This window comes from Acanthochromis polyacanthus, chromosome 1, assembly GCF_021347895.1.
Source record: "Acanthochromis polyacanthus isolate Apoly-LR-REF ecotype Palm Island chromosome 1, KAUST_Apoly_ChrSc, whole genome shotgun sequence".
NCBI classification, from domain to species: domain Eukaryota; kingdom Metazoa; phylum Chordata; class Actinopteri; family Pomacentridae; genus Acanthochromis; species Acanthochromis polyacanthus.
Window position 1 is genome coordinate 21,795,240 of NC_067113.1, and position 27,996 is coordinate 21,823,235.

General features: G+C 39.4%; 2 protein-coding genes across 5 annotated transcripts; one reads left to right on the plus strand and one right to left on the minus strand.

Annotated features, from left to right (window-relative positions):
- Positions 1-16: 16 nt before the first annotated feature.
- On the minus strand, positions 17-21,852 carry wdr25 (WD repeat domain 25). 2 transcript variants are annotated; one of them, XM_022196850.2, is made up of 7 exons: positions 21,717-21,852; positions 19,393-20,136; positions 14,133-14,280; positions 5,507-5,637; positions 2,635-2,805; positions 1,865-2,005; positions 17-505 (listed from the first exon to the last, which is right to left on the minus strand). In XM_022196850.2, the coding sequence occupies exons 2-7, from the start codon at positions 20,122-20,124 to the stop codon at positions 284-286; spliced, it is 1,545 nt and encodes a 514-aa protein (XP_022052542.1). In that variant the 5' UTR covers positions 20,125-20,136; positions 21,717-21,852; the 3' UTR covers positions 17-283. The 2 variants fall into 2 exon arrangements, with proteins under 2 accessions (XP_022052542.1, XP_051810876.1); XM_051954916.1 differs by lacking the exon at positions 19,393-20,136 and having other exon boundaries at positions 21,717-21,832.
- On the plus strand, positions 20,887-27,882 carry wars1 (tryptophanyl-tRNA synthetase 1). 3 transcript variants are annotated; one of them, XM_022196871.2, is made up of 11 exons: positions 20,887-21,035; positions 22,510-22,633; positions 23,637-23,853; positions 23,941-24,049; positions 24,301-24,420; positions 25,244-25,426; positions 26,017-26,117; positions 26,283-26,395; positions 26,482-26,655; positions 26,747-26,887; positions 27,112-27,882. In XM_022196871.2, exons 2-11 carry the CDS (start codon positions 22,520-22,522, stop codon positions 27,268-27,270), a joined length of 1,431 nt encoding a protein of 476 aa, XP_022052563.1. In that variant the 5' UTR covers positions 20,887-21,035; positions 22,510-22,519; the 3' UTR covers positions 27,271-27,882. The 3 variants fall into 3 exon arrangements, with proteins under 3 accessions (XP_022052563.1, XP_022052554.1, XP_051810877.1); XM_022196862.2 differs by lacking the exon at positions 20,887-21,035 and adding an exon at positions 22,053-22,180; XM_051954917.1 differs by lacking the exon at positions 20,887-21,035 and adding an exon at positions 22,168-22,202.
- Positions 27,883-27,996: the final 114 nt, after the last annotated feature.

Genomic DNA, 27,996 nt, shown 5'->3' on the forward strand with positions numbered 1-27,996 from the left:
ACTGTGGCAACTGAAATTGTGTTTTTTTTCTTTTTAATAAAATAGAAAGGCTTTGTAAGATACACAGTGTAAAAAAATGTTTTTCAAAGACACAATAGAGAGTAGATTTGCTGACTTCCAGCATTTTTTCCTCCAAGTTCTTATCTTCTTATGCCAAGAGATTACGGGACATAAAGTCTTGAAGATGAACGTGTGTGAGTTTTCGGTTTAATACAGTCTTCCATCTCATCCTCTTGGCCATGTTGCCACTTTTAAAGTCTATATTTACTTATATGCTCCATTGTCAGTGCCAGACTTTGATCTCACCAGTCCAGTCGCAGGTGGCCACAGTCGTAGGTAGGACAGGATGCTGGGAGACAGACAGGCAGGGCTGGCTGTGTGCGTGCAGAGTGTGCAGCATACAAGCGTTGTGGTAGTCATAGAAGTGAGCACAGCCGGTGGAGCTCCCTGAGGCTAGGATAGTTCCATCCAGAGAAAAGTCACAGTGGACCGCATATCCCTCCACCTATAACAAAAACATGATGTCCCTTCCGATGCATTAACCTTCCACCTAAAGCATTAACAATAATTGCTGGTTTGCGTGAGTAAAGGCTGCCGGAAATTTTACAGAGGTATGCATGCGATTAGAATAGTGTTGATTCAGAGGGAAGGAAGAGAGCAGCCCTCACCTCTCCTGTACTGTTACCAACAGGGTGCCATAGAGGAAGGCACTGAGGCTCCGACGGCTGCAATGGAGCCACCATGACAAACATGGTTGTAATAATGAGAATGGGGCTCGTTCAATAAAATAAATCCTGTTTTGTTCAGCAGGAAATCTAAAAAAATGTGAACCATTACAAACAGCTTCAAAACTAAAGAGGCTATACTCACTTTAATATCAATAAAACTGATTCAGTTCAATTTCAAGGAACAATGTTACATACATATAACTGTATTACATATATGTAATATATAACTGCACTTTAGCCACACAATCTGTACATCCTCATTATTCTGTTGTATGGAAGGTTTTTTGCCATGTCGTATTGTTATTGCACATGCTAGTGGAATAGTTGCTTTGCAGGTCACTGCGCATACCATACCAGCATAATTTAAATGTTTCAAATTAAGTTCAAAATGCCTTTTGGATTCCAGTTCTAGTAGGTATCTGGTATCCACTGAAATTGGAATCACACCTGTAAAGGATCTTTCCCACTTGGACAGAAGGCACTATTTCAACACCAATAACCATTTCAATGTACATATGACCTGAACTTGTCGTTTCATATACATGTAAGTATTTTCAATCACAATTTCTTCTCATCATCAAAAGAATGATTACTAGTTACTGCAGCTGTCAGGGTTTTAGTAAAGTATTTATAATCACAGCAAAAGTTGTTTTATGCATTGACTTGTTGGTCACTGTAGTAGTATATGATACAGAAAACATGAACAAGCTTCAGAAATGTAATGTTTGTCATGCAACAGCCCTACAGAATGAACAAGAGGTGATGATTTGAAGGACACAAGGTCAAGGTCCTGTCTGTCTTTTTGAATCAAAATTGTTTAGTTCCTAATCTACAGGAAAATACTGATCTGCCTCCCACAGTGGAAAGATTGTAGAGTACTTAGTGTGTTTGTTTTGGGGGAGGGTGCTGCAGAGAAAAACACTGCAGGCTATGGATCTACATGACAACTATGTCGGATCTAGGTTACACTGAATGCCTCATTTGTGTGCATAGGTTTAATTCACTGCGTTTTCATAGTTTTGCAGAGCGTTGCTGCAATTCTGTGTTTGTGTGTACATCCGACTGCAGTGCTTTTCTGTATCGACTAGGCCGGTGTAACCCCCCAACCCAGCCCCGAGGCCACATTTGTTACTGACCTTGTGTCCTTCGAATCGTCGCCTCTTGTTCATTCTATAGGGCTGCTGGGAGGAGAAAACTGCCATGTAGTTCCCATTGGTCTGTGCAACAAAGGAGTCCTCCAGCGGGTGAAGAGCCAGGCTCGGGCATGTGTAACGCTCCTGGTGGCCAAAAGAATAGAGGGAAAAATTCAGAAGAGAAAATGAATTCATCATTTGACCTTTTCTTGCTGTTGCTAACCATGAAGTCGGCAGCATGTTAACTAGACTACAATTGTAAAAAAAAAAAGCTCTTGTTCAGAGGCCTAAGGAGTAAAAAAGCAAAAGAAATGTTTTATAATACCATCAATCCACTGTGTGTTATATGTTATTGTATTGCAATGTTCCCATTATTTTGTCCACTCTATTCCCCATAATTAGTGGAGTATGAAGACTTTATAAGACTCCTGTGACTTACTGTACCATACAACAAATGTTCAGCTCAACTCCTGAAATGTTGTTCAGGAATGAGAATTTATTCAATACAAAAAAGGTACAAAGGTTATTAAAAGCGCAAGTAGTTGGCAGTCAGTAGAGCGCAGACCTCCTCCAGCGCTATGTAACTGTCAAAATATGCCAGTTTCACATGCCTCATTACCAACTTTACATCAGGAGGTTCACACATTTTCAGGAATGTGTCTTAAATGGGGAATACAATATAAGATTCTTAGCTGCTAATTTTAACATCGTAAACCAGTAGTTTATATATTTAGGGCTAGTGTTTTTCTCTAACTCGCACAGGGATTTCTTACATGGTAGATCTGGTTGGAGACCTTGGCTGTGGTCTGGTAGTCCCAGGCAATGAGGGTGCGATCTGCAGAGTCTCTGCTCACACAGTCAGAGCTTGTTATTAAATCCACACCACCTCTCAGGAAGAGGATGTCCAAGGTCTGCTGGATGCCTGCTTTGTAAACCTTCACCACCTGGAAACACACAAACACGGGGACACGTACAGGCAGCTTAGCATTAAGCTTTTCAGTAGCACATTTCATTTATTTGGAATCAGTGTTGCAAACAACCATGATGCACAGTGCAGAAGCACTCAGCTCAATGGAAAAATTAACAAGAAGGAGGAAAACATCTGGACCTCTGCCCTTAAGGCAGGAAGTTCACTCAACAATGTAGTGTAGAACATGTATACTGCGATTGAAATCTGCTGTAAATACAAAGGACTATAACTTTCTTTATATTTAAAGACCCCCTCCATAGAAAGCCACATTGGTTTTTACCATGTTAACATGTCCATATGGGCTTTGTTATATGATAGAAGCAAGGATTTTACACATCTTCACATCACAGAGGAACAGTGTAAACTTATATCGAAGCCATTTTTAGACATGGAGGGATTATTTGCAGCCAAAATACTTTTAAATTTGCAATTTTGATATATGGAGATGAGTTTTTAATGCCTCAATCAATAACCAAATGAGGCGAACTTTTAATACCTCGGCTGGATCCTCAGTGCGTATGTGTGCGAGTGTGAGAGTGTAAATAGAAATATCGAAGTGTGCTGACAAAGTTTTTGTTCCCTTTTTCTGACACTGAAATATAAACTTTAATGTTTATTTTCAGTGTAAAATGTTTTTTCCAGTGTAACAGCATAGTTATAAACACTATTGCTGTTCTTACTGGACAACGCAGATGTCACAGGTGGTAGATTACAAGTTACTGGAAAACCTTTAGCCTGCCACTGAGCAATATAAAAAGCACTAAATGAAATGTATCTAGTCATATCTAGATTTGTAACAATTATTACTATAATTGGATGAGCTGATAGACTAATATTAGGTCATGCATAAAGTCATTTATCAAAGGAAAAACAAACATTTTCAGACTCCAGCTTTTCATTAGCGAGAATCTGCTGCTTTCTCACATCAGGGGTTGTGATTTTCAACTGATGGCCAAATAAGTGAAGCAATTTGAATAAAGTTCCTTAAATGAAAGGAAGTGATAGGATATTGGTCATTGGACCAAATCAGTCATCAAGCAATTAAGAATAAATTAAGAGATTAATCGTTGATTAATTTAATAGCAACTGTACTCCCATTTTTTGAGTATGCGACTGGACGCCAACATTTTTTATGGAAATAAAGCTGGATCAGGCCAACATTTTTTATGGAAATAAAGCTGGACCAGAATATAATTAAGATTATGAGAAGACAGGATTTAAAACAGTGACAACAGCACAGTTATAAAAGAAGATTTGAAATGTTGAGCATTACAATAGCATTACAGAGAGCCTATTTCTTAGTCTAGACCAAAATCTTATTTCTTAGTTTATAGGATCCAATTTTCACAGAGTGTTTGGTCAGATCATGTTTACTTTCATTGCTACTGAGCAGACAGCTAGTAGCTACTCCATATTGGGCAGTTTAACCTTTGACACCACCTGTTCTCATCGATGAGCTTTAACAGCATAGCAGAGCAACCTCATGACTCCTGTTCAGACTTCTGACTAAAGGTTTAATGTTGTGATCGTGGGTGTGGAAACTGGTCTCAGTCTATTTTAGACAGTGAGGTAATTTCAACCCAGAGCCAGTTCAGATCTGAGACTGACAGGCAGTCAGGAAGCTACAGCATTAACAACCTACTTTTTTGAGGACAGTTCTATGCTCTTTCTGTAAACTCATATAGTCATCTACTGGCAGAAACATCTCTCCAGTGTATTAAATCTAAAGCCCCTGAGAAATGATCCAGTTCACAGAGGGGAAAAATGTCATGTGCGATTTCAGATTCTAAGGAAGTGAATAGGACTATAATATAAAACAGTCCATTAAATTTAATAGCAATATCAGGTTGCAGCTACACGGGAACCATTTATGGAGGCCGAATGAAATTAAAATCTGCTTAGAACAATTAGGGATCCAACCTGTAGTGTTACTCCTATGCATGTAGGCGTAATATCAAGTGAAATACAGCATGGGTTATTGTGCAAAGCAAAATGCAGACAATCTTGGTTGAAGTGTGTTACTGAAGCGTATGTATCAACCATAGACTGTATATATAGTGGACGTAGCATCTGGCTCCAGAATCGAAGCCAACCCGGAAGTGTCAAAAACTTGCAATATCACGCCATCCGCTAGAGTTGGCTCCAAAAAGCTTTTTCTCCATAGACCCCAATTCATTTTTGGAAAAAATAAAATTTGATAGACTGATTTTCTCCAGCTCAGGATTTTTTTCCCGTTAGTTTTCATGGTCAAAATGAGAGATCAGGTGGCCGATCTTAAAATAAATCAATACTGAATTTAAAATAAATCGTTAAAGTTGGCGGAGCCAGGGGGCGTGGCTATACTTGATTGACAGCAATAGAAGCCTCTGCGGTAAAATGTAGGCGGGATAAGAGAGTTCTCAGCCAATCCTGCCCTAATTGCTCTCCAGTCCAGCCTGTTTGATGACGCTTTTTACGTCACTGGCTCCAAAAAAATCCAAAATGGCGACAAGGAAGTAGCAAAATCCGGGCTTCATTTTCTCGGCGTTGAAACCAACATCACGGTTAGTTTACGCCTGGTATCAACTGAGTGGAAAGAAGCATGTTTTCAAACCAACCCACTATAGATTTTGAAAAGTCAAGCAGCGGTCAACAAAAATGATAAATCTGCTGTAAGGAGGGTTAATAAGTTTGACCTTGCAGCAGCGAGAGTCCCAAGCCTTGACCGCTGAACTGTAACCTCCACACAGGAATACCTCTGGGTTGCTGGGATGTAGAGCCACACACATCACCTTAAACTGGTTGTCCAATTTCACTGCCTGTTGCCCTGCACACAACAACAAATACAGAAGAGATTGAAAAAAAAAAACAAGACAAATCCATCTTGCATCGTTCGTCAGTATTTAAGTCTGGTAGCACACTACTACATCTGAAATAAGATATACAGTATGTTCAATATACTATATTATGTGATAAGAGGAATAATATGAAATAATGTCATTTTTCTGAGCAACTTCTTTATTCATGTTTTCAAAAAACAAAACTGATTACCAACTAGTTCGTATTTTTTCCTTGTTAAGTCTTTAAAAATGTGAAGATTTGATGTTTTCCAATGTTTCATATGAAAGCATAATGAATCTCTTTGGGGTGTCTGTGTAGTTGGACGGAGAAATCAAGACTTTCAGAGAAGTCACCTTCAACATTACCATTTCAGATATCAACTGAGACAATTAAGACGGTAAAAAAAAAAATCACTTTTACAAATCATGAAAAGACAAATATATAAAGAATGTGGGGGGCAAGGGGGGATTCTCTAGCCTAGCCATGCTACACCCATGTTTCTGACGGCACAAGGGTCTAGGGAAGCTCGACAGGGAGGGAGGCGGGCTAAAAGGTTGTCTGTCAAATCCCTCTGCAGCAACTGGGTAGGTATACAACCAATCAACGCAACGAATAGGCTGACGTAGTTCCGAGAGCACCGGCGGATTGTGGCTAAGTCCCATTAGCTTCCCAACCAGCGGAGCCGCGGAGCCAACTGGTATATTAAGGATTTGCCATATCCCGTCGGCATAAGTCCAAATACGTCTTTCTTCTCAATGAAACACTTCAGTGTCGTCCTTTGTTTATCTTTCAAGTTGAATTTTAGCTTCAAATCTTTAAGGGCTGTGGCCAAAGCCGAGTCGAAAGATAACTCTTCATTGTGCACTGGTTGTTTCTGTCAGAATCGTCACGCCTCTGTCGTCACTTCGTTACGCCCGCCTTCTGACTCTACACTTCATGGTGATTGGTCCGGCCAGTTTTAGGAGAATCCAGCCTCGAGCCTTATGGAGGGTAACTAGACCCACCCTGGCAGAGAATTAAATTCGTTGCCGTGGGTTGTCTAGCGCGGCTAGGCTAGGGATTCTCTGCTTTTCAGAGGAGTTAAACTAAAGTACACTGATTACAGACAATGGAAGAAGTCCCAAATAATTTCATAATTACTGGTAGCTTAAATAACATAAGTAATGAAGTCGTGGAGAATAGCACACATCTCTGTCACAATTTCTGAAATCTGTGATCATTTATCTTCTGTAGGGAGACATTTTGATCATTTAAGACAATGTGAAGACTTCCATGTGGAAACATAAGTGACAAATAGAACACTGCTTTTACTTTTACCCTTTGTAAAGAAACATAGATATGTCTAGGTTCACTATCCTGATATAATGTATGTGAGTGCATGTAGCCTTTGCACTTGTATATGTTGCCTATTCTGCTGTAAATCTAACCTCTAACCCCTGCTTGGTTTCTATCCTCTCCAGACTCCACATCACTACATTGCTATTCAATCTGTGCTCTGAGAATTTTCACTACTACTGATGGAGTTTTAAGTGTTGTAAGATGCATGTATGTTTTCAGTAGAGTGATCCACTGCAACAAACAAACAGTAAGTGCATTACATCTGTATTTTTCCACATATCCAGACAGAATTAAAAAGGTTCAGACGGTTAAATTAATGAATCAAGACAAACTTTTACAGTTTGAGAAGTTGATGAGGTATTCTGTCTTTCCCAGCTATCACAACTAAACTAAACAGATCATAAATTTCAACTACATTAACCAGCGAGATGCAAATACCCCTGAAACTTCTCTTTGGTTTATTAATTGAGCACAGACTGAGAATCCAATCGTCCTTATGAAGCACCCATTAGATTTCTGTGCAGTAAACAGTGTGTGTAATTAAAATGTGCCATCGCCTTTGCTGATAAACAGCGTGATTCGAAAACAAGCCGCCTAATAAAAGATACAGTAAATCTAGCGGTAAGCCGCTGCCAAAGACAGTGTTCCCAACGTGCACCGTCTGATTTTCATGAAGGATGTGGAGGAAGAAGAAGTTTCCGTGATCATTTGGGCATAAGATTATTTTAAGAAACTAACTTAAAACAAGAAACTTCAGAAGACTGTGGAGAGTTTCTTGCAATGAACTGAAACTGGATGCCCGACAACAGTCTGTTTCTTACATATTTTAATAATGGTGGGTGATGACACTGACCAAAATTTGTAAAACTACCAAACTTTTGTGTGAGTTTCTCCGTTTCCAGACAGAGGGACATCACACTGCACATGTCAGGGTCTGAGAAGTTTTAAACTTCACTTGAAAAAGAAAAAACAAACAAACAAGAAAGATGTTGTGATGTAGAGAAGAGAAACAGAGTATAAAACAATGTTTTGGCTAGAGGCTGCTTTATCTAAATCAATTTAAAAATGTCATACTTAAACATAAAACAAAAACACTGAGGGGCATAAAAATAATTAAGCCTGACAGAGTGCGACCAAAAATTAGTTTCCTGGGAAAACAATGAAGCCAGACTATGAGGCAGCAACTCTGTCAAAGGCTATGCAAAGTGGAACACCTCAGGGTAAAATGGCTCCTCATTAATTCATCGAACAAACAACAAAGACCCCCATCCAAAACAGTCTTAGCCAGTTAGCCCACGACAAAAACGAACTTCATTACACACTTGTTCTAGGATGTTCCTACCAAGCCTTTTAAGAAAAGGAGAAAGAGTCACAGCTAATAAACTGCACCAAAAATGGACCTTCGCTGAATGGGGGACTAGTTCGCTCCCAGATTTGATTGCATTGATTTGATCCATTTTAACAGGCAATTTCATCAGGCTCACACTTCCCGCCTAATTGGCTTACCCGCAGCGATACGGAGAAGATCTGTCATCGAGATTTAAAACTCATGTTTGGCAAGACAATGAGAAATCAACATTCTCCTGATAATAAATAGGGCCTCGTCATGTTTTAATTAGGCAAGATTAATTAGCCTGCTCGAGAGGGGAGATAAGGGAGGACTGCAGTGATCTGTCCCTCCCTGATCATAGTTTACTCTGTAGTCCTGCAGGAACTGCGATCCTGCTGCCGAGCTGACGCACAGCGGACGGCTACAGAGCAGAGGACGTTAAGGATGATTGGGGGAGGAGGGATGAGCCCCTCAGAGCGAAGAGAAGCATGGATGGAATGGCTATTTGCCTCATTAAGTGATCCACCAAAGCAGGGTGCTGTCAATGCACATAAGCAAAGGTTAGAATCACAAAACTTGGTCTTCACAAGCCACATCGGAGAAAACTTTATGGATTTGGACTTAACAAGCAATACTTTTTAAATATATTTCTTCAAGCGTATTTTCAGTTCTGGTAAATAAGAAGACGAGAAATAAAATAAGAATGTCATGTACTTTATCCAGCACTGTATGGCATATTTGATATAGCAAGTCCGCTTCATGACTTAGTTAATAATAATCATGTTAAAGATTTATGCCAAGAAAGAAAAAAAATGGACAAAAATGACAGAAACCATTAACATCTGTTCTCACGTGAGAGAAATCTCCATTTATATAGTTAGAAGCTTTATCAAGACAAAACGATACAAAGGCAGATTCCTTTCTTAAACAAAGCTAAATCTAGCATTATTTTCTGAGACGATTCTGCATTATAAATTCATCTACACCTTAATCCTGAATATGTTCCATTGATCCTGTGTTTAATTAGCACCGTTCCACTGACAACTTAGTGAAATGAGTAAATAAAATCCATGTATTTGGAGATTTGGAAACTCCAATCATTAGGTGCTGATGACACAAGCACTGCAAGCTCTACTAAATATTGCAATGTTCACTAGGAAATTAAATCAGAATTCCTGGAGGGTGTAGGGAGGCAGGACAATTTAAAAAAAAACAGAAATAAATTAAGCATTAAACTGCAAAACACTGGATGCTAGACCTCTGGGAACGCTTCCCACTTCACCTTGGCTGAATCGTACCATTACAGAAGCACACCAACTCGTGCTACAAACCCAACAATATCTTTACAGTTTTGGGGTTGCATTAATGTAGTTAGAAATATGACAATCGACACACAACAATGTGGATTTCTGTTTTTATATTTTGATGCAAGGGTCTGTTTTATTTTCTGAGACATGAAAGAACAAAACCTGTGTCAACTGAGTAGGTTGCCACTGTAAAATTAAGCTTCCAAAGTAGGTCAAAATGCAGATACGTTTGCCGCTGGCACACGGAGTAAATGCTTCTATGTGTGTGCTGCTGCATTCAGTGTCTCCTGGTGTGCAGAGCTTAAGGCTCCTGTGATTATACAGCCACAGTAGCTGCTAACTCTCAGAGCGCACGAATGAAGAAGGAAAAATGAAAAATACTGAAGACAATGACTACAGAGAGAGAGATAAAAGTCTCAAAAGAATGTTAGGAGGATGTTTTTTTCTGTTTAATATAGAACTGACATTTAGAAATCTAATCATGTTAAGGTATAATGATTTTACGTCAGTCTTTGTGGATTTATTCATGTATTATTAAAAGTGCATCGATGTGTAAGACTCTATTTGTGATTATTTATTCATTTTTATTTGTTTCGTGCAGCAAATGCCCGATGGATTTCAAATTATTGACTTGGATGTCTGCTGTGAGTAAAATAACAATCAAGTGCTTTCACTTTTTCACTTCTGCCAAAAAAAAAAAAACCTGCACTAATAGCAATGGCCTTAAAAAATAACAATAGTCAATAATAAAAAACAAATAAAATTAATAGGATCCCTTCAGTGATGATAAGTATTCAGACTGGCAGTATCAATACATTCAGAAAATTACATTAGAAAATGAAATACATATGACAGGCAGAGCATACTGACAGATGTACATAATCCCACTCTTTACTAGAGCAATTTCTAACATGTTACATTGTGTTATCCTGCTTTGTAATAGTTTACAGCTTTTTTTTTTTAAAAAATCAGAACTGGGAGTTTCAATGTATTCTTTTTTTGAAACATAAATTCAGGTTAGTTTGTGTTTAAGCTTTAAAAATAACTATTTTACCCAGCAGAATTACTGCATTTGTCTGGGGACAGTTTTCATCCAGAACAGAATATTTAAAGGTTCAAGCTTAAAATGAAGGTTAATTGGCTTTCAGCAGTCTTGAATACTGACATTGTGGGGAAACATGATTGGACAAAAAAAAAACAAAAAAAAAAAAACACACACACACACACAACGTCTAAGTTATTTTTTTGAAAACCAGAAAAAAAAAAAATCCTTTGGATGAGTCCTGGACTCAAATCCCCAGTGTGACTAATTATTCCTGCACTAGCACTACTGGCACATGTACCTTTTTTTTGATTAAAAGAAAAACAACTCATTGTGCGAATGTCAAACTTTACTACACTCACCAAATATGATTTTGAACAGCAAGGAACAAGGTGAAAAGGCAACACACAAGCACACTCAAGTGTTGGCTATATGTATTATTAGTATCTCTAAATGTTCCTTCGGCTGCCTCTGGACAAAAAGTTAAGTTCTGCATAAACAGGCATAAACTGACACATCAGCCTGTGACAGAATGTGGAAATATGAGCAGAATTTTCCTCCACCAACCTGTGCTAATCAGTTTTCCAAGGATATTCACGGAAGTGGAGGACAACAGCTGTCACTTCATACTAATGCCATACAGAGGAAACTAGGCTTACTCCACTCCCTGGAATCTCGGCTTTTTTACATTTCATTCTCTTGCATTCTTCCTCTTCATTTCACCTTTTGCATTATGCCTCTTAACCTGCTCTCCTTCCATATATCCTTCCCTCACTCTGCTATTGCTATTCAGCCCCGACAGCCTTCCTGTGGCCAGCTGGGAAAGGATATAAGATTCTACAAATTAAATTGGACACAGGTACAACTGCAAAGATGGACTAAGAAAATGGTCCCACTCACCATTCATAATGCACAAGCGCCTCTAGAATTCCATTTTTCTGTAAACATAACAATTAGTGCAGCATTTGGTTTGGTATTCTGTGGTAGAATAAGCACCCAGACGTCGCATAAGACTTTTGCTGATCATTTAAGAGCTTGTGCACCTCTGCAAAGAGAGCTCAGTTGAACAGAAGAGATCCAGCTGCCTTCCTTGTTATCGTTAAAGAGGCTCTGCATTACTGTGAAGAGCATAAAGATCACATTCAGCCTGATTACAGGTTAACATGGCAAACATTAAGCTTTCACAGAACCCCATCATGAGTTAATACACATGCTGCATGAAAGTTAGGAGCTTCCACTGGAGCTTGCCATGCTATGATGAAAGGTCCAAAGCATAATTATGTCTCTATTTAAATTATTATGAGGGAAATTATGCATGTAGCTTAATCCCTATGTTCTTTTCACTGCTAGAATATGATTGGTTTTAGAGTGGCAGTGCCTTGGTCTTAGCTCTGCCACATTAAACTGCAGTACAATTGTGCAGAAACTGTGCTGGAATTCCCAACTCCCATATTAATATGCAACTAAATTGAATTTTTTCATCTCACGCTGCTGTAGGAATGCATCCTTATTGCTCTCTCATGCCGGCGTACACATGCAGATCCTCAGAAACAATACGCTTATTCAATGTCAAATACAAGTGAGTAAGTAATAATAGTAAAAATAGCAAGAATAATAAAATTGAATAAAAAAAATGGAAAGACTGCTGTGGGATAAATATGCGAGGGCTCCGCAAAGGACTGAAATTCCTCTTAAGGTATCAGTTTGAACCCATTTTTGCAGTGTCGAGCAATGCATTGACAAAGTATACAACCACATAAGCATTTGTTTGTTTATGGTTATGGGTAGTGACGTTCCAGTATAAGGTCATGGTGGCTGCTCCTGCAGTGATGTATCCATTATTGATCTCCTTCCTGGAGCTGCCTGTGTGTTTAATGGGCTGGCCAAACTATTATCCGTAGGCTTTATTGACAGTATTGACAGACATGCTGAGAGGGGAAGTGCAAACAGCAGCAAGTCATCCCAGCCATGCGTTGACCCTAGAGATGTAGATGCCATGGGGCCTTCAAAGCGATGTTTTTTTGAATGTTGGCTCATTCTGTCGGCCCTCTCCGTGGTCTTTTTTTGGCATATATTGACACTCGCTCGCTGTCATATGATGACAAAATGGACCGAAGTGAGGAATTTGAGATCACTCATGCTTGCAAACATTGCTGTGGAGCTGTGTTTCAGGTTGCAGACTTTTGTTGGTAGACTGTATGAGGTGTTGTCATCTTTTCATGATTGTTAAACATACACAAGGCCAGAAAGCAAAGTACTTCCAAAGCAAACCAAATGACTGATCTTTTGTAAACATCACATTGTAAATGCTTTGTATTATCAAACGAAAGGACCAGCAAATGCACAAGGTGGAGGTCAGACAGAAATGTTTCCAAATAAAGGTGTGTAAAAAGTGAGAATCCTGGTTTTCTTTTTGAGCATGCACTGCACATCTACACCTGTCTATATGATAAATACAAAGAGAGAGAGCGAGAGAGAAAAGCAGAGTCGTCCCACTTTAGGGACCATCTCTATTGAAGTGGATGTGCAGCCTCCATAGAATCTAATTGAGACAATCGACCTAATCCCTAAATGAGACAGTCTACAGATATTCACAAAACCTGCACTGGCACTTTATTTACTAAAGTGCCAGTGCAGGTTTTTGGGTCTTTATAGCAAAAATACAATACAGCAATGAAAATAATACTACACTCACATACTAAAAGAAGAACAATTTGCTATTTATTTAATGTGGACAGTTAAAATTATATCGATACATTGTGATTGAAGAAATGTATTTATGTTGGAAATTCTGTACACTCTGAAATGTCTAACCATATGAGCTGATTTGGATCAAGAGCACAAATTTTTATATATATAGGAAATATTCATTGTTTCTTTTACATAGTGGGATAAGAAGGCTGCACTAAGATGAGTCTTTGGGGTGGAACAGTTGACTGGTTGTTATGTATTTGCTCTTTAAATGCAGATTTCGAAGGCTGTCCCTGAAATGAGTCACAACTACAGAGAGGAAGTGAGAGACTGAGAGAAGGGGCAGCTTTGCAATTCACACAATGGGTTTCTAACAGGTTTTGTGGCCTGAGGCAATTTAAATTCACTTCACACATAAATTACTATACTACCTTTAAATACGAGTGAGACACAGCAAAATTGCCAAGAAATTTTGTTGTCCCACAACACCATTGGTATGCTTGCAGAGAAACGTTTAATGAAAAGCAGCTGAAAGTGAATTTCAATTATAGCAAATGTAAATTTGAGGAGAATATGCAGGCACACAGCAGTCATTCTGGTTTAGGGTACACAACCACAGGTGAGAAGTATGGGACTGTGGTGTGAACACATCCAAAACTGTCGCTAATGTTCCGCTGATCTCAGGGCACAGTGACACTTCAAAACGTATCTCCAGCGGTTTGTTATGTGACATTTTCTTCTGCAGAGCTATAAAAAGAAGTGCTGCTACTCACCCGTCTCCACGTCGGTGATCACAGCCGTGTTGTCAAATGAGCCGGTGAGGAGGTGTCGCCCACAGGGGGTCCAACAGGCATCACGCACAGCTCCAGAATGGCAGGTGTAAACCCTAAGGCATCGCCCGCTCTCTGCTCCATCCCACACCTGCCAGACATGGGTACATCGCATCAAGCCAAAGTCACAAATACACAGAGACTGCAATGGCAAAGTCATTTTACTGACTGTGCACAAGCTTCAAAACAAAGCCTCTGTAGCGCTGAATTTGTTGTATGAAATACAAAGTTTGAGAAAATGGAACAACTTGAACTGGCAGGAATACATTCTGATTTTAAAGTACATTGTATCAGTATATTGCGCTTAATCTGTGTGGGTTACGTTGACTTATTACATCACTGATACAGGAGAAAAAATCTCTTTGAAAGGTTAAAAAAAAAGTACTGTAGGCATGCGACATTGACCCTGCATCCCTTGCATGGCCTGATGTAACAACGTGAAGTACAAGAGAAAGAAGCAGTGGAAAAGATGAAACATCAGATGGTCTGGACATGCTGTACTTTCCCACACATCCAAAAAGAAAGAACCGGAATGCTTTACTGAGAATCTAAGATCAGACTTGGAGGTCACTGCACTCCCCATTGGAAAGGAATTTCAAAGTTTAAATTTTCTGTGGTGCTTTACAGAGCTATCCAAAGTGTCCTCCGGCATTAAAAGTTGTGTCTGTGCGAATAAGAACTATTAGATACAGTCTGTCACTTTCCGAAAGAACAGAGATATAATCTTCGCCACTCTCACCAAAATTCTTCTGCAATGAAACAAAATGAACCCGTTTAGAAAAAAAGGTCGCTGGAAAAACTGGCACAATCAAATCGGGTCTTTTTGTGGGATTTAACAGCAAAAACAACCTTTCTAATTAATGAATCAAACTAATTTCCTTTGAGTGGGGCCACAAATCAATTCCCAGCGGGGTGTAATGGCTCTAATGGTTTTGCATTGTCAGAGGTTTCTGTGCTAACAGACAGAGCAGAGGAGACGAGAGCCCAGCTGCTTTCTGTTCAATGTTACAGACATGACTACACAGCGACAACACCACCTTGTTGGTTCGAACATATCATGGTGAAAATAAAGTGTGTTAATGAAGGAGGTGTTAAGAAGCCAGACTGTTCTATTGTTGATTTTTGTCTTCAGTCATTGTACTAATGTTGGCAATATCACTTGGCAAACATGTTGATAAGTATTGTGACATGTTTTTTTTGTTGGTTTTCCTGCTGGTAATAGTATGATTTTCTGTTAGACATGCCAACAGACAAAAGCTTCTCCCTGAAGCCCAGCTTGAAATCCAATGGGTGGTCTGGTCTGGTGCCCATGGACGTGAGGTATTACACTAATGATGAAGTATTTTTGCTTCTCCGGCGTTGCCTGGGCCACAGAGGAACATTGAAGATCTATGGGGCACTGTAGATCCCTCTCTGCCTCCCTCTGCGTTTCATTATTAAATATGGCTTCTCTATACAGCATATGAAGCACACTGAGAAGCACTGTACCACAGCTCCCACAGGAGAGGGGGAAGAGAGATGGACAAAGAAGAGTGACATATCCATCCGACAGGCAGTAGTTTAGCAAACAGAATGCCAGAGATGCCTTCAGGGTGGGGGAAAAAAGTAACAGAGAGAGAAAGAGACGGAGACAGAAAGTCAGGCTATTAATTGCAAAAAGCTAAATATTGGAGGAATACATGTATTAGATATATTTCTATTTAATGTGCAACAGGACATTCTTCTTCTCCGTCTCATTTGTGGCTCAGGGAAACACTGCCATCTCAAGGCAACACGGAAATCTGTTAAAAAACAACTGATGATATCAGCGTTTGCTACAAAAACCTAAAGAATACTAAGCTGAACAAACTAAGTCATAACAAGTCTGACAAGGGGCCATGTTGCATAAGCTCTATCTCCTCACTGCCTCTTATAAATGACAACAATAACGATATGCGCCACTGCAAAAACTGTTCAATGCACACACAGTTGCAGTAATCCAATACAAAGCACGACTTGTGCATCAGCGAAAACGAGTGCTTGTTTATTTGCGCCCCCTTTAATTTCACCGGCCACTTAACAGACATGCAGAGCGGATCCTTGCAAATGACTCATTGGGGTAATCTGCCTTCCTAGATGACTCTTGGTAATTAAAACTAAATTGGTATTCGTGTTATCAACTTAAAACTGCTGCTTTACACCTGCCGTAGCCATGGTGACAACAGCTGCAAACAGGCTGGAATAATAATAGTCTGACAGACAGGATGGAGGAAGAGAAGTCGGAAGCCTGAAGGGCGTCGGTGAAGAAACACGAGCACAAAGAGGAGAGAGTTAGGATTTCATTGATTATGCCCCCTTCTCCGTCTTCAGCCGAGCAAAATAGAAAACAATAGCTGCAGTCACAGAGCTGAAAGCCCTGATAAATATAGCTATACAGTATGTCAGTAAGAAAGCAATAATGTATGACAAGCTTCCATAACTTTAGGAAAAACAAAACAATGCCACATAAGCAAAGTGGCATTTTCACATCTGTGACTGTAACTTTCTGCACAGACAGCCTTGCAAATATTATTTTACTTCTTCAATTTATCACTTACCATACAGAAAAGTTAATGGGTATTCAACAATGTTTAATTTGATATTGTCTAGACTGTATATCACAAAAGCTTCTTTTTTCAAAAACAAAGAGTGCTAAATAGTTCCTAGTTACAGATCAACAGACTTAGTTATTTGGTGGTTTCTTTTGTATAAAATAATAGTACGCTGATTTTATTCGAGTTTTTGGAATGTTGGTAAGACCAAATACGCTGCTTCGATATGTCACCGACTGTGAGCTACATACATCATACATAATAATAATAAAGCCAATAATTACAGCTAAAACCTAATCACAGTGTTTACAATGGGAAAAAACACTGAAAAATACAATCCATTACAGTGCTGCACAGTTCTGAGAAGAAAATAATGATTTTTTCTAATCAAAGATATTCGGTTTAGTATCATATGACACAGAAAAGCAGCAATTTTTTTTTACTATTGATAAGCTGAATGTAGCAAATGCTTCACTATAAACATCATTAATCATCATGATGAGCGAACAAGTTTATAAAGCCAGATAAATAAATGCTGAAAATGATTTTTTAGAAGTGTCTAGCAGTTCGCTTACTCCATGGTGAGGTTAATTTTCTAGTGACTATCGACTAGTAAGACCTTGCAAAATTTGTCTATTGTTGTTTTTGGTGCCCATGGTACTAAAATTCCTACAGATATTAGAAAAGCAGATATTTATATTATTGCACCAAATAAGGAAGCATATCGTATTGTTTGCTATTTACTCATTAAACAGAGTTAAGCAAAGAACATGAGGCCATTTCTCTGGCAAAGTCTTATAACTTTAAAGTATATACTTTTAAAGCAAAGTTAACTGTTACTGTTTAATATTGAAGAGCTATGCAGCAAATAATCACAACTTTCAGTACTAATGACTGGTTATTATGATTAAGAAACAAATTATATAAATAACTGTTTGGTCAATAAAATGTTGGAAAATAATGAAAAAACGTCCATCAAGATTTGGTGAAACCTGCTTACATTTTTCATTTAGCATGATTTATCCAGGGCTGCAGTGCTGCAGTGTATAGCACTTGCGCCTTGCAGTAAGAAGATCCCGGGTTCAAATCCCAGAGTAGGCCTGGGATCTTTCTGCATGGAGTTTGCATGTTCTCCCTGTGCATGCATGGGTTTTCTCCGGGCACTCCAGCTTTCTCCCAGAGTCCAAAAATATGCTGAGGTTAATTGGCTGTTCTAATTTGTCTGTAGGTGTGAATGTGAGAGTGATTGTTTGTCTGTATATGTAGCCCTGTGACAGACTGGCGACCTGTCCAGGGTGTCCCCTGCCTTCGCCCAAGTAAGCTGGGATAGGCTCCAGCACCCCCGCGACCCTAATGAGGATAAAGCGGTGTATAGAGGATGGATGGATGATTTATCCATTAAAATCCCCCTCAAAACAGTCCAAAACTCCCAGATTTTTAAAAGGAAAAGAAAAAAACAGCAATTATTCTCACTATTTCTTCTCAAATCACAAACTGATGCATTATTAAAACCGATGCTATTTTTTTCCTGTTGATTAGCTCCACTTAATATTTCTTATTTTATTTTGCTATTACAATAATCGCTGTCCAAATGCCTGAATTCAATAAGCTGAATAAGTGGTATGAATAAAGTTATGTGATGAATTTAACCAGCTGAAAATCCACATATTAAAGTGTGTAATATGACTCAAAAGATATGCTCACGGCTAAGTATAAGAATTTCACATTCCTCCATCTACTGGTATCACAGAAAACAACTGGTTGAACAGTCTGGGATAGACAAGAAGAGATAATCCTTGCATACAAACAACCAGGTCTTCTCCTCCCTTCCCCTGCTAGTCTCCACCATCTGCTCCAAACAGCCCTTTGCAGGTGCCAGAAGAGGTGGCTGCCACACTGCCGCACTTGTATGATTATGCAAATCAACTCATTCATATTTAAATTATTAATTATTCCGAGTTCTCATAGGATACTGGTGGCGTAAGCAATTTCATACACGGATAAAAATATTTAGTCGCTAGTAGGAAGATACCTGAAATGCTTGACCTTTACAATAAGGAAATGAAGGATTGTTTTCCAGGTGTGAATAAAGAACAAGAGGGGGACAGTAAATCAGAAATAGTGAGACACACAGAGAAGCCGGGGGGGGGGGGGGGGGGGGGGCGAGAGCGAGGAAGTCCTGTGGGTCCTGACATACATTCAACTGACAGTGACAGATACGATTCTACAGAAAGTGGTTTGTGGTGGTACATATATAAATTGAGGCAGCAGGGCAGATATTATGTCTCTGCCTGTATCACCGTGCCAATTACAATGAATGTCAGGTAAGTGATTATCCCCTCAGACCTCCCCAGTGCACTTGGCACCTACCTGAAACTGTACTGATAAATGGATTTTTGCCCTATAAAAAACTGCTCAAGACCACAGCATGGAGCTGCCAACTACAGGTCTGAGTATCCTAACACGAGTATGAACAACAAGTGATTACTTTAATTGTATAATCCAGGTTAATTAACAGATTAAACTGAAACACTCTTCAGAGTTTTGCACTAAAGAAACACTGAATCCTGCTTTTATACGTTCTAAGGCTAGGTAACACTATACATCAATCGTCTAACTGTGGCTGCCATTACCTTGAAAGTCTTGTCCATGGAGGCAGACAGCAGCAGATGACTGAGATGAGGCACTGGACACCACTGCACTGTGTTGACTGGGCCCTGGTGGCCTCCCAGGCTCATCAGTGGCCTCCTGGGGATCCCCGCTGCACTGGGCTTTTCAGTAAGATACGGCTTCAATTTTGCTGATACATTCGAGAGAATTTGGCTTTCTCTGGTCTGATTCCCCAGTCCTTGTTCTGCTGTGTATTTTAGGTCCACTGTCTCTACTGAAGTGGCACATCGCTGTCTCTTAGGGATGTACGGTCTGACACCAGACGAGGCAGTCAGTTGTCTTTTTGCTGGGTTTGAAGCATCGCTGGAGCTCTGTGGCATGCAAGGAAGAGACTGCAGGGGTGCCATCTTCCCCTGAGTCTCAGGTAAGCTCAGAGGAGCTGCAGTGTCTCTAAAATGTTTATCTTCGGCTGCCCCAACACTACAATATTTTCTCTCCAAATCGGTGTAATTCTGTGGCTGGGGATAAGGACATATTGAAGAACTGCTTCTTTCTGAAGTATTTCCATGATATTCCAACACTGTCCAGTCAGGGGCAAAACTTCCAGGGCTGGGTGTTACCTCAGAGTTATTACACTCCACATCTGCTTGGTTTTGTTCACAGCCTACAGTGTGGACAGCTGATGCTCTGTCCTCCCTTTGATCCAATGAGTCATCCTCTGACTCTGAATCATCATAGTCTACTAATGCAGACATCTTCACGTGACACTGAAAGTAAAGATGCATCAGGTGAGTTACAGTACAAGTTAACTCATTAGAGGCCTGATGCTGACATCTAGTGGTGATTTGAATTCCTACAACTGAAGGTAGTTACAGACTTGTTTAGGAGATGTGCCTTCCAGTTTATATGCGTTTCTCTTCTGCTTTTAACAGTCGTAAAGTGCAAATTCAGATACACATAACTTTATATTCATGGTGATACCAAAGTCATTTCTTTGTGAAACTTCAATGTTTCATGTAACTACAAACTTGTGAGTGTCCAATTTACAGTTTAATCAGGCACGGCATTAATGACTTTAGTTAACTTTAAAATATTGCTTCTATTGTTAAGGCCATTTGTGTTTGCTTAATCTAATATCCTTGTTTACTTTCATGCTTATTTAGAAACTACAACGTCATAAAGACAATTAACAGATGGGTTTCACATCCCAGTGACTATAAACTTTTAACTATACTCGCATGCAAAAGAAACGCAAGTTTCTTTTACCCGATGAAAAATTAAATTTGGTTTCCCAAAACAAAAATGCATTTGGTACTTTGTGGAGCATGGTGTGTTCTTAACATTTTCTGTTGCGTTTTGTAAGGTTGGTGTGAAAACCGAAAACGGATCGTAGCAATACACCAATGCATTGATGATGTGGCATTAACCGTGGCACCGCGGCGGTGCCACAAAAAGTGTCACTGCACAGTGGCATTAACCGTGGCACCTCGGCGGTGCCACAAAAAGTGTCACTGCTCGCTACCAGTGCCACAAATCGGACCTGCTGTCTCTCCACGCTTAAACCAAATTGAGAGGAACCAAGCCATCGGACGTCTGCAAGCTGGAGAGTCTGTCCGCTTCGGTGAAGGTCATCGGTGCTCTGTGTGGTGTATCGACGCTGGAGACGGTAAATGGTGGTGATGTTGACATTAAAGTGACGGGCAATGTCTCGGACAGACTTGTTCTTAGAGATGACCACAAAATGGTAGATGATCACTTTGTGCCACAACAGAGATCTGTTGTAACAGCTGTTTCGACTTTTAATTAACTTCACCTGGCAGTTTGACAACAAAATTTACGAATGTTTTGTTAAATAAATATCTCCACGCACCAGCCAAAAGAAAAGGCAGAAATTTGAGGAAGACACACCTGTATATCTAGTTTGTTTAAACAAAAGAAGGACAGGACGGTATTTTTTCAGAATTTTAAGTTACAGCTAACAGCTAGCATTGAGCACTAATTAATTTTAACTGCGTGCTAGGTCCAGTCCTCGCACCACAGCCAGAACAGAAAGAAACAGCTAGCTTAGTCAACTGGCTGCCTTAGGAAAGCGCAAACTCACTATAGCAGTTACCTAAGAGCTCCAGTGGGAATGTATATTCATTATTAACGTTATTGTACGTATAAGTGTTATGCCAACAGTGTGTCACTGTCATACTAACAATGAATCCCCAAGTTTGAGTCAAATGTTCGTCTTGACTGACACTAACACAGCAAACCTAGCTAACAGTGGTAGTTAGCATTTCTCTCTAGAAGCCTTTTGTAGACTATAAACGAATACTATTCACCTAGTGAATTTGACCAGTACCTGTAGTCTGGAGAAATCCGCAAATTACAGGAGTTCGCAGCAGTGAAACAGTCAAACATCAGCTCCAACCTCCCGCAAAAACATTTGAGTAAAATCTGCACCGTTTCAGAATAAAAGTCATGCTTCGATTTGGACTTCGATATCACACAGTTTTATTTGTAAAAGCTTTTATTTTGAAAACAACTTGTATATCGGTCCTTCCCTTCACACATGTAATGTAGAATTAAATGTATTTATGCTCAGTTAAATTAATAATAAATTGCGTTAAAATATATACAACCCATTATCTATATTCTGTGAATTTAACAGTGGTCTCAAGGTCGCACTTTTGTGCCAAATAATTTACCACGGAACTCATGAACTACCTCGTTTTCCTGGGAAGAATTTGACCCAAACACCACATCAGACAAGCTGATGCAAGTTGAATGAGCGAGCTGTCAGCTGTGTGTGAAGACTATTGGACGGTATGCTGGCAAGCCACTATATGTAATCATAAATTTCAGAAGTTACGCTATTATCTAATGTAAACTGAGGTTTTGGGCAGTTTTCTGAAATGCGGCAGCGTTTATTAAGCCTAAATAGTTGGTAGTTTCAACCGATTAGCTAGCTCCACCAGGTTAGCTGTGGTATGTACACATATGGGAATATTCTCACCTGCTGTGGAAGGAGTTTCTGTAATCCTGAAGCCGAAGTTCTGTTGACATTATACTTAATGCCTGTCAGAACGTGTAACCCTAATTTCTATAATGTGTATTTAACCAGTCTTTAACCTCGTATTACTATTACTGGTCAGTGTGAAGAAGATGACAGACTGTCAAGCAGACGGGGAAGGAGCCAGGAGTCCAATGGAGCTGTATGAGAAACTGAACGCACAAGGAGAAAAAGTTAGATCCTTGAAAACAGCTAAAGCAGAGAAAGTAAGTTATTTGATTCCCCAGGTTGATATTTTGTCTGCTATCCCATACATGTGAGGAAATTCAGTTCAAATACTGACAGTAGGGTTGAGCAATATGACAATGGTGTGTATACAATGAGGCAAAATATACTGATCCACCATCAGATGATTTGCCATATTCTCCACACCTTGGTAGATATTCTATAAATATTCCTGCAATGTCAGGGAAACAAGGAAATTGAATGTTTATAGTCAAAGTAGATTTTTATCAGATTTGTAACAGCTATTTTTTTTATAATTGATTAATTGGGTTATATAATTTTCCTAAGGGAGAAAAGTCGAAATTCTCTGATTCCAACTCCTTAAATTTGAATTATTCATGGTTTCTTTCCTCCTTGTCTTTGAGTTGTGGACAAAACAAGACATCTAAGGACATCATAGGTTTTGGTATATTGTTATAGACACTTTCCACATTTTTTTCCATATTTTCTAAAGTACATAATTTATTAGAAAACAGTTGATCAACATGTTTCAGAATTTTCTGAGATTTTTTAGAACAAGCAACTAATCCATGAATTGAGAACTAATCAACAATAAAAATAATTGTTAGTTGCAACAGTAATGACTTGTCATGCTGACCAGATATTTTACCCAATAACTTTTTTCTAATAGAGTTTTCAGTAAAATGTACTCCAGCACGACATAAGTCAGTAAGTAATTTAAAGTTACTTACACTGTAATGTCAGTATTCTCCAAACCTTGCTGGAATCCAAAATTCATTTCTGGGAATAAACATGGCATTTGAAATTATTATGTTTTATGTGATTACTAATGTTATTAGCAGTTAAGTTTGCCTTAATTTCCATTCTATTGGGAGAACAGAAATCTTGCAAAAAGAGTTGTCAGCTACAACCAAACATTTACATGGCTATATAATTTTGGTGAACTGACCCTTTTAAATATATTGAGATTATTTCAATGGTGTGTCAGTGTGTGTGATCTTATAACGGTGTTCACTTGTCCAGGCTGAAATTGATGCTGCTGTCCAGCTGCTGCTAAAGTTGAAAGTGGACTACAAACAGATGACAGGTAATGATTATAAAGCTGGATGTCCACCGTCAGAAAACGTGGTGATGTCAGACAACGGGCTGGCAGCAGATGGTGCTGATGATGAAGACACAGTTGATCCATGGAATGTTGCCACCTCTAATGCCAAAGGAGTAGATTACGACAAACTCATAGGTAAGATTCAAGTGAGTTTGGAATGTAGTCGATTAAAGAGGTGATCAGTAGTTAAAGTTGAATAAACATTGAGATGTCTGTCTTTAGTGAGGTTTGGCAGCAGTAAAATTGACCAGGAGCTGGTGGACAGAATAGAAAAAGTCTCGGGACAGAAACCTCATCGCTTCCTACGAAGAGGAATCTTCTTTTCACACAGGTCAGTGTTTTAGGAAATTAAAAATAATTATTCAGTCTGATTTTTTTTGTTCATGTCTTTTGTTATGTAACTTATACTAATAGGTGTTTCTCAACTGGTTGAGTGGCAAAACATGTGCTAGTCTTACAAGCACTGTGCCACCCAAGAAGCTTAGTAAAAGTTTAGCAACATGGATGATGCTGACAACATGAGAGTTCATGAAGGAAGGGCGAATCAGTAAATAATTTCCCTTTTTTTATTGTTTCTGGCAGAGATATGCACCAAGTACTGGATGCCTACGAGAAGAACAAGTCCTTCTATCTTTATACTGGAAGAGGTCCATCCTCCGAGGCCATGCACGTTGGTCACCTCATTCCCTTTATCTTCACCAAGTGAGTTCTCCCTCTATAATCTATAAACTACCAAAATACTGCAGAGCTTTTACGCTGTCAGAGCAGAAACATGAGCAGTCTGTGGAAACATTCAGTAGAAGTTCATCATCATGTTTGCTAACAGCAAACGAATAAATAAGTACATAAAAAACTAAGTATTCTCCAAACGTTTGTGAGACTGTGACTGTGCTCATGAATTCAGTCTGAAATTCAGATCATAATGTGAACTGTCTTTCAAAATTTCAGTTTCACTTTCCGAGCACACAACTGCAGGATTTAGTGCTTTGGTGTCTGGAGACTTTATTTTCAATTTTTCTCTGCCTGAATGTTGATGTTAGAGGGAGAGGAAGTGCTCAAACTGTTTTTATCAGTAAACCATTTAAATCACACAATGAAAATACTGCCAAAGTCCTGCATTAATGTTCCACTCAAAAGTGAGAAATTAAACAGGTTGTATCAGCACAATGGACTGACATTAACTTATCTGATTAAGGTGGAGCTTTTCATTCTCATACAAAGCTGGACAGTTTTTTGAACCCCACGGGACAATATTTTATTTTTTAAGTAAAACCTTCAACACTGTCCTCAATGCTCTAATCATCCCATCAACAAAACATTAGTGTCTATACCAATTGTAGTTCTTAAACAGTCCGTATGAGAAAATAAAGCAATCTTTATTCTGTTCTTAATTAGTTTGTCTCTTAAGAACAAAACCGACAAAAACAATCTCAATCTCTTAATCTCAATCCTCCATTTGTACAGCTAATACTACTGGTCAGAGACTATTTCTAATTTATAACTAAATTTTACTTGCTTGTTCCAGATGGCTTCAAGATGTGTTTGACATCCCTTTGGTGATTCAATTGACTGACGATGAGAAGTATCTGTGGAAGGATTTAACGCTAGAAGAATGCCACCGCTTCGCTGTGGAAAATGCCAAGGACATCATCGCCTGTGGCTTTGATGTCAACAAGACCTTCATCTTTTCTGACCTCGACTACATGGGGTAAAATATGACAGGAAACTCAATCCAGTAGACCTTACTGCTGAGGTTTCCTAGGATGTATTAGAAGCAATGTCATTTTTGCTCAAAAATCATCTCCAAATATGTCTAAAGCTGTAAAAAACTGGTATGTTGACTGTGGTTTTTCTCAAAACCAGTTATCATTACTAGGATGGAAATTTTTAACATGACACAAAGCTCCTCCATGCAATTATTTTTTCAAGACTTGAACTATTGTATGTATACACTTTACGTTTATGTCGCTGCATGTGCAATTCAGGCGTCAGTTTGTGAAATCACATTTCTGAAAGCTGTCTGTCTGACCAGGATTGGCACACGTCCTGTTGCATCAGGATGCCACAAATCCTAAAATCCTTTTCGCAAACCTTATACTCAGACCATAGGTGAGCCTCGAGAGCGCTTCACTTCCAGAAGAACTGTGTCAATCAGTGCTATGACGGTCAAGCATTACGAGTGGAGGGTGACTTTAAGAAAAAAATGCTTGTGATGAAATCCTTGTCAGAAAACAATCTTTTCCGACAGTCTGCTTTGTTTAGTTTTTTAATGTGTTCATTTGAATTTATTCTCCGCAGTTCATCCCCTGAATTCTACAGAAATGTGGTAAAGGTCCAGAAGCATGTCACATTCAACCAGGTTAAAGGCATCTTTGGCTTTACAGACAGCGACTGCATTGGTAAGACTTAACAAAAGACCATTCAGTCCTTTGCTCAATTCTTTTAGAGTGCCGTTGTCTTTCTTTTCCCCCTGTTCTTACTGCACAACATCCTGATTCTGACGTGTGATTGTGAGAATAGTCTCTTGGTACTTTACCGTGTTTGTTATTTTTTCATCCCTCCAGGTAAGATCAGCTTTCCAGCCATCCAGGCAGCTCCGTCCTTCAGTAACTCCTTCCCACAGATCTTCGGAGGCAAAAAAGATATACAGTGTCTCATCCCCTGTGCCATAGACCAGGTCAGGACAGCACAGCCATAACAAAAATACATAGAGGAGTTCATAGTTTCCGATATTTGTTCTTATCTGTCCTTTTGCTCACCCAGGACCCTTACTTCAGGATGACCCGTGATGTTGCTCCAAGGATCGGCTATCCCAAACCTGCCCTGCTGCACTCCACCTTCTTCCCAGCCCTGCAGGGGGCGCAAACTAAGATGAGCGCCAGTGACGCCAACTCCTCCATCTTCCTCACTGACACACCCAAGCAGATCAAAAACAAGGTGCTGCCACTACTTGTTACAACTAGTCAGTAGATACTTCTTAGATTTATTTTAATCTGACACTGATGTGTCCTAAAATCGTTCCTCGCAGGTTAACAAACATGCATTTTCGGGAGGAAAAGACACCGTGGAGGAGCACAGGAAGTACGGTGGCAACGCAGATGTGGATGTGTCCTTCATGTACTTGACCTTCTTCTTGGAGGATGATGAGCAGCTGGAGAAGATCAAACAGGTCAGGGAGAAAAATAAAACGGAGAACAAATTGCAGATATTTTATTGTTTTTGCTAATGATGCTACAGTATTTTTGTTCTGTTTCCTCCTTGCTCTCCGAACATGGACTTCTTTATCTTGAGCTGTTTACCATTACTCTCTGCTCTGTCATCCTCCTCTTCATCTTCTTGTCTGCACACCATCCCACCATCCACGCTCTCTCACGCCATCCTCTCTCTCTGCAGGACTACACAAGTGGAGCTCTCTTGACAGGAGAACTGAAGAAGATTTTGATTGAGACGCTGCAGCCGATGATTGCCCAGCATCAAGAGAGACGCAAACAAGTCACAGATGAGATGGTGCAGCAGTTCATGACACCCAGGCCTTTAAATTTTCACTTCTAGCTCGCTTGAAGCATCGGAGCTCAAGTTTCGTCGTGTGATTAATCTCAGTACATGAACAAAAAGGAATCCAGCTTAATTCATTTAAACTCTGTAATTTGTGATGGGAAGATGGACATTTTCTCTGAAAGTTTGCATCAGAACTGAGGAAAAATTTCAATGTAAATCAAATGTAAATGTAAGTCACTGCATCAATGATGTGCTTGTCTGTGTCACATTAGGCATGACATTGTCTACACTTTCATGCTAACGGTCATCCGACTTGTTGGCTTCACGCTTTTTTTGTCTTCATGAGGTGTTTGTATTTGCAGCTCTCTCAGAAGTGGAAGACAATTAAAGCGGAGTGCAAATATATATCCTTGCAAAACCTGACCAACATCAAATACAGCTACACATCCTCCTTGTGAGTCTCATTTTACTCTGCATCAACAGCCTTCTTCACAAACAGTGTTACTATGTGATTATCAAAAGCAGTATGGGTACGAGGTATGTTATGAGACAGTTTGTGTGTACACCAGGCTATTTTGTTCAAAGGAACTAAAGCGGATGTATTTGTTATCAGCAAAACAGACAACTTTCCCGATACAGTGTCAATAAAGAAAAAGTTTAATTCAACTTATTCACCTACGGAAACAACACCGTTTGAACATAATTTCCACATTGTGATATATAGTACAGTTTGGTTTTAGTGGAAGCAAAGAAATTTTTGTTTACTAATTAATGTCTTAC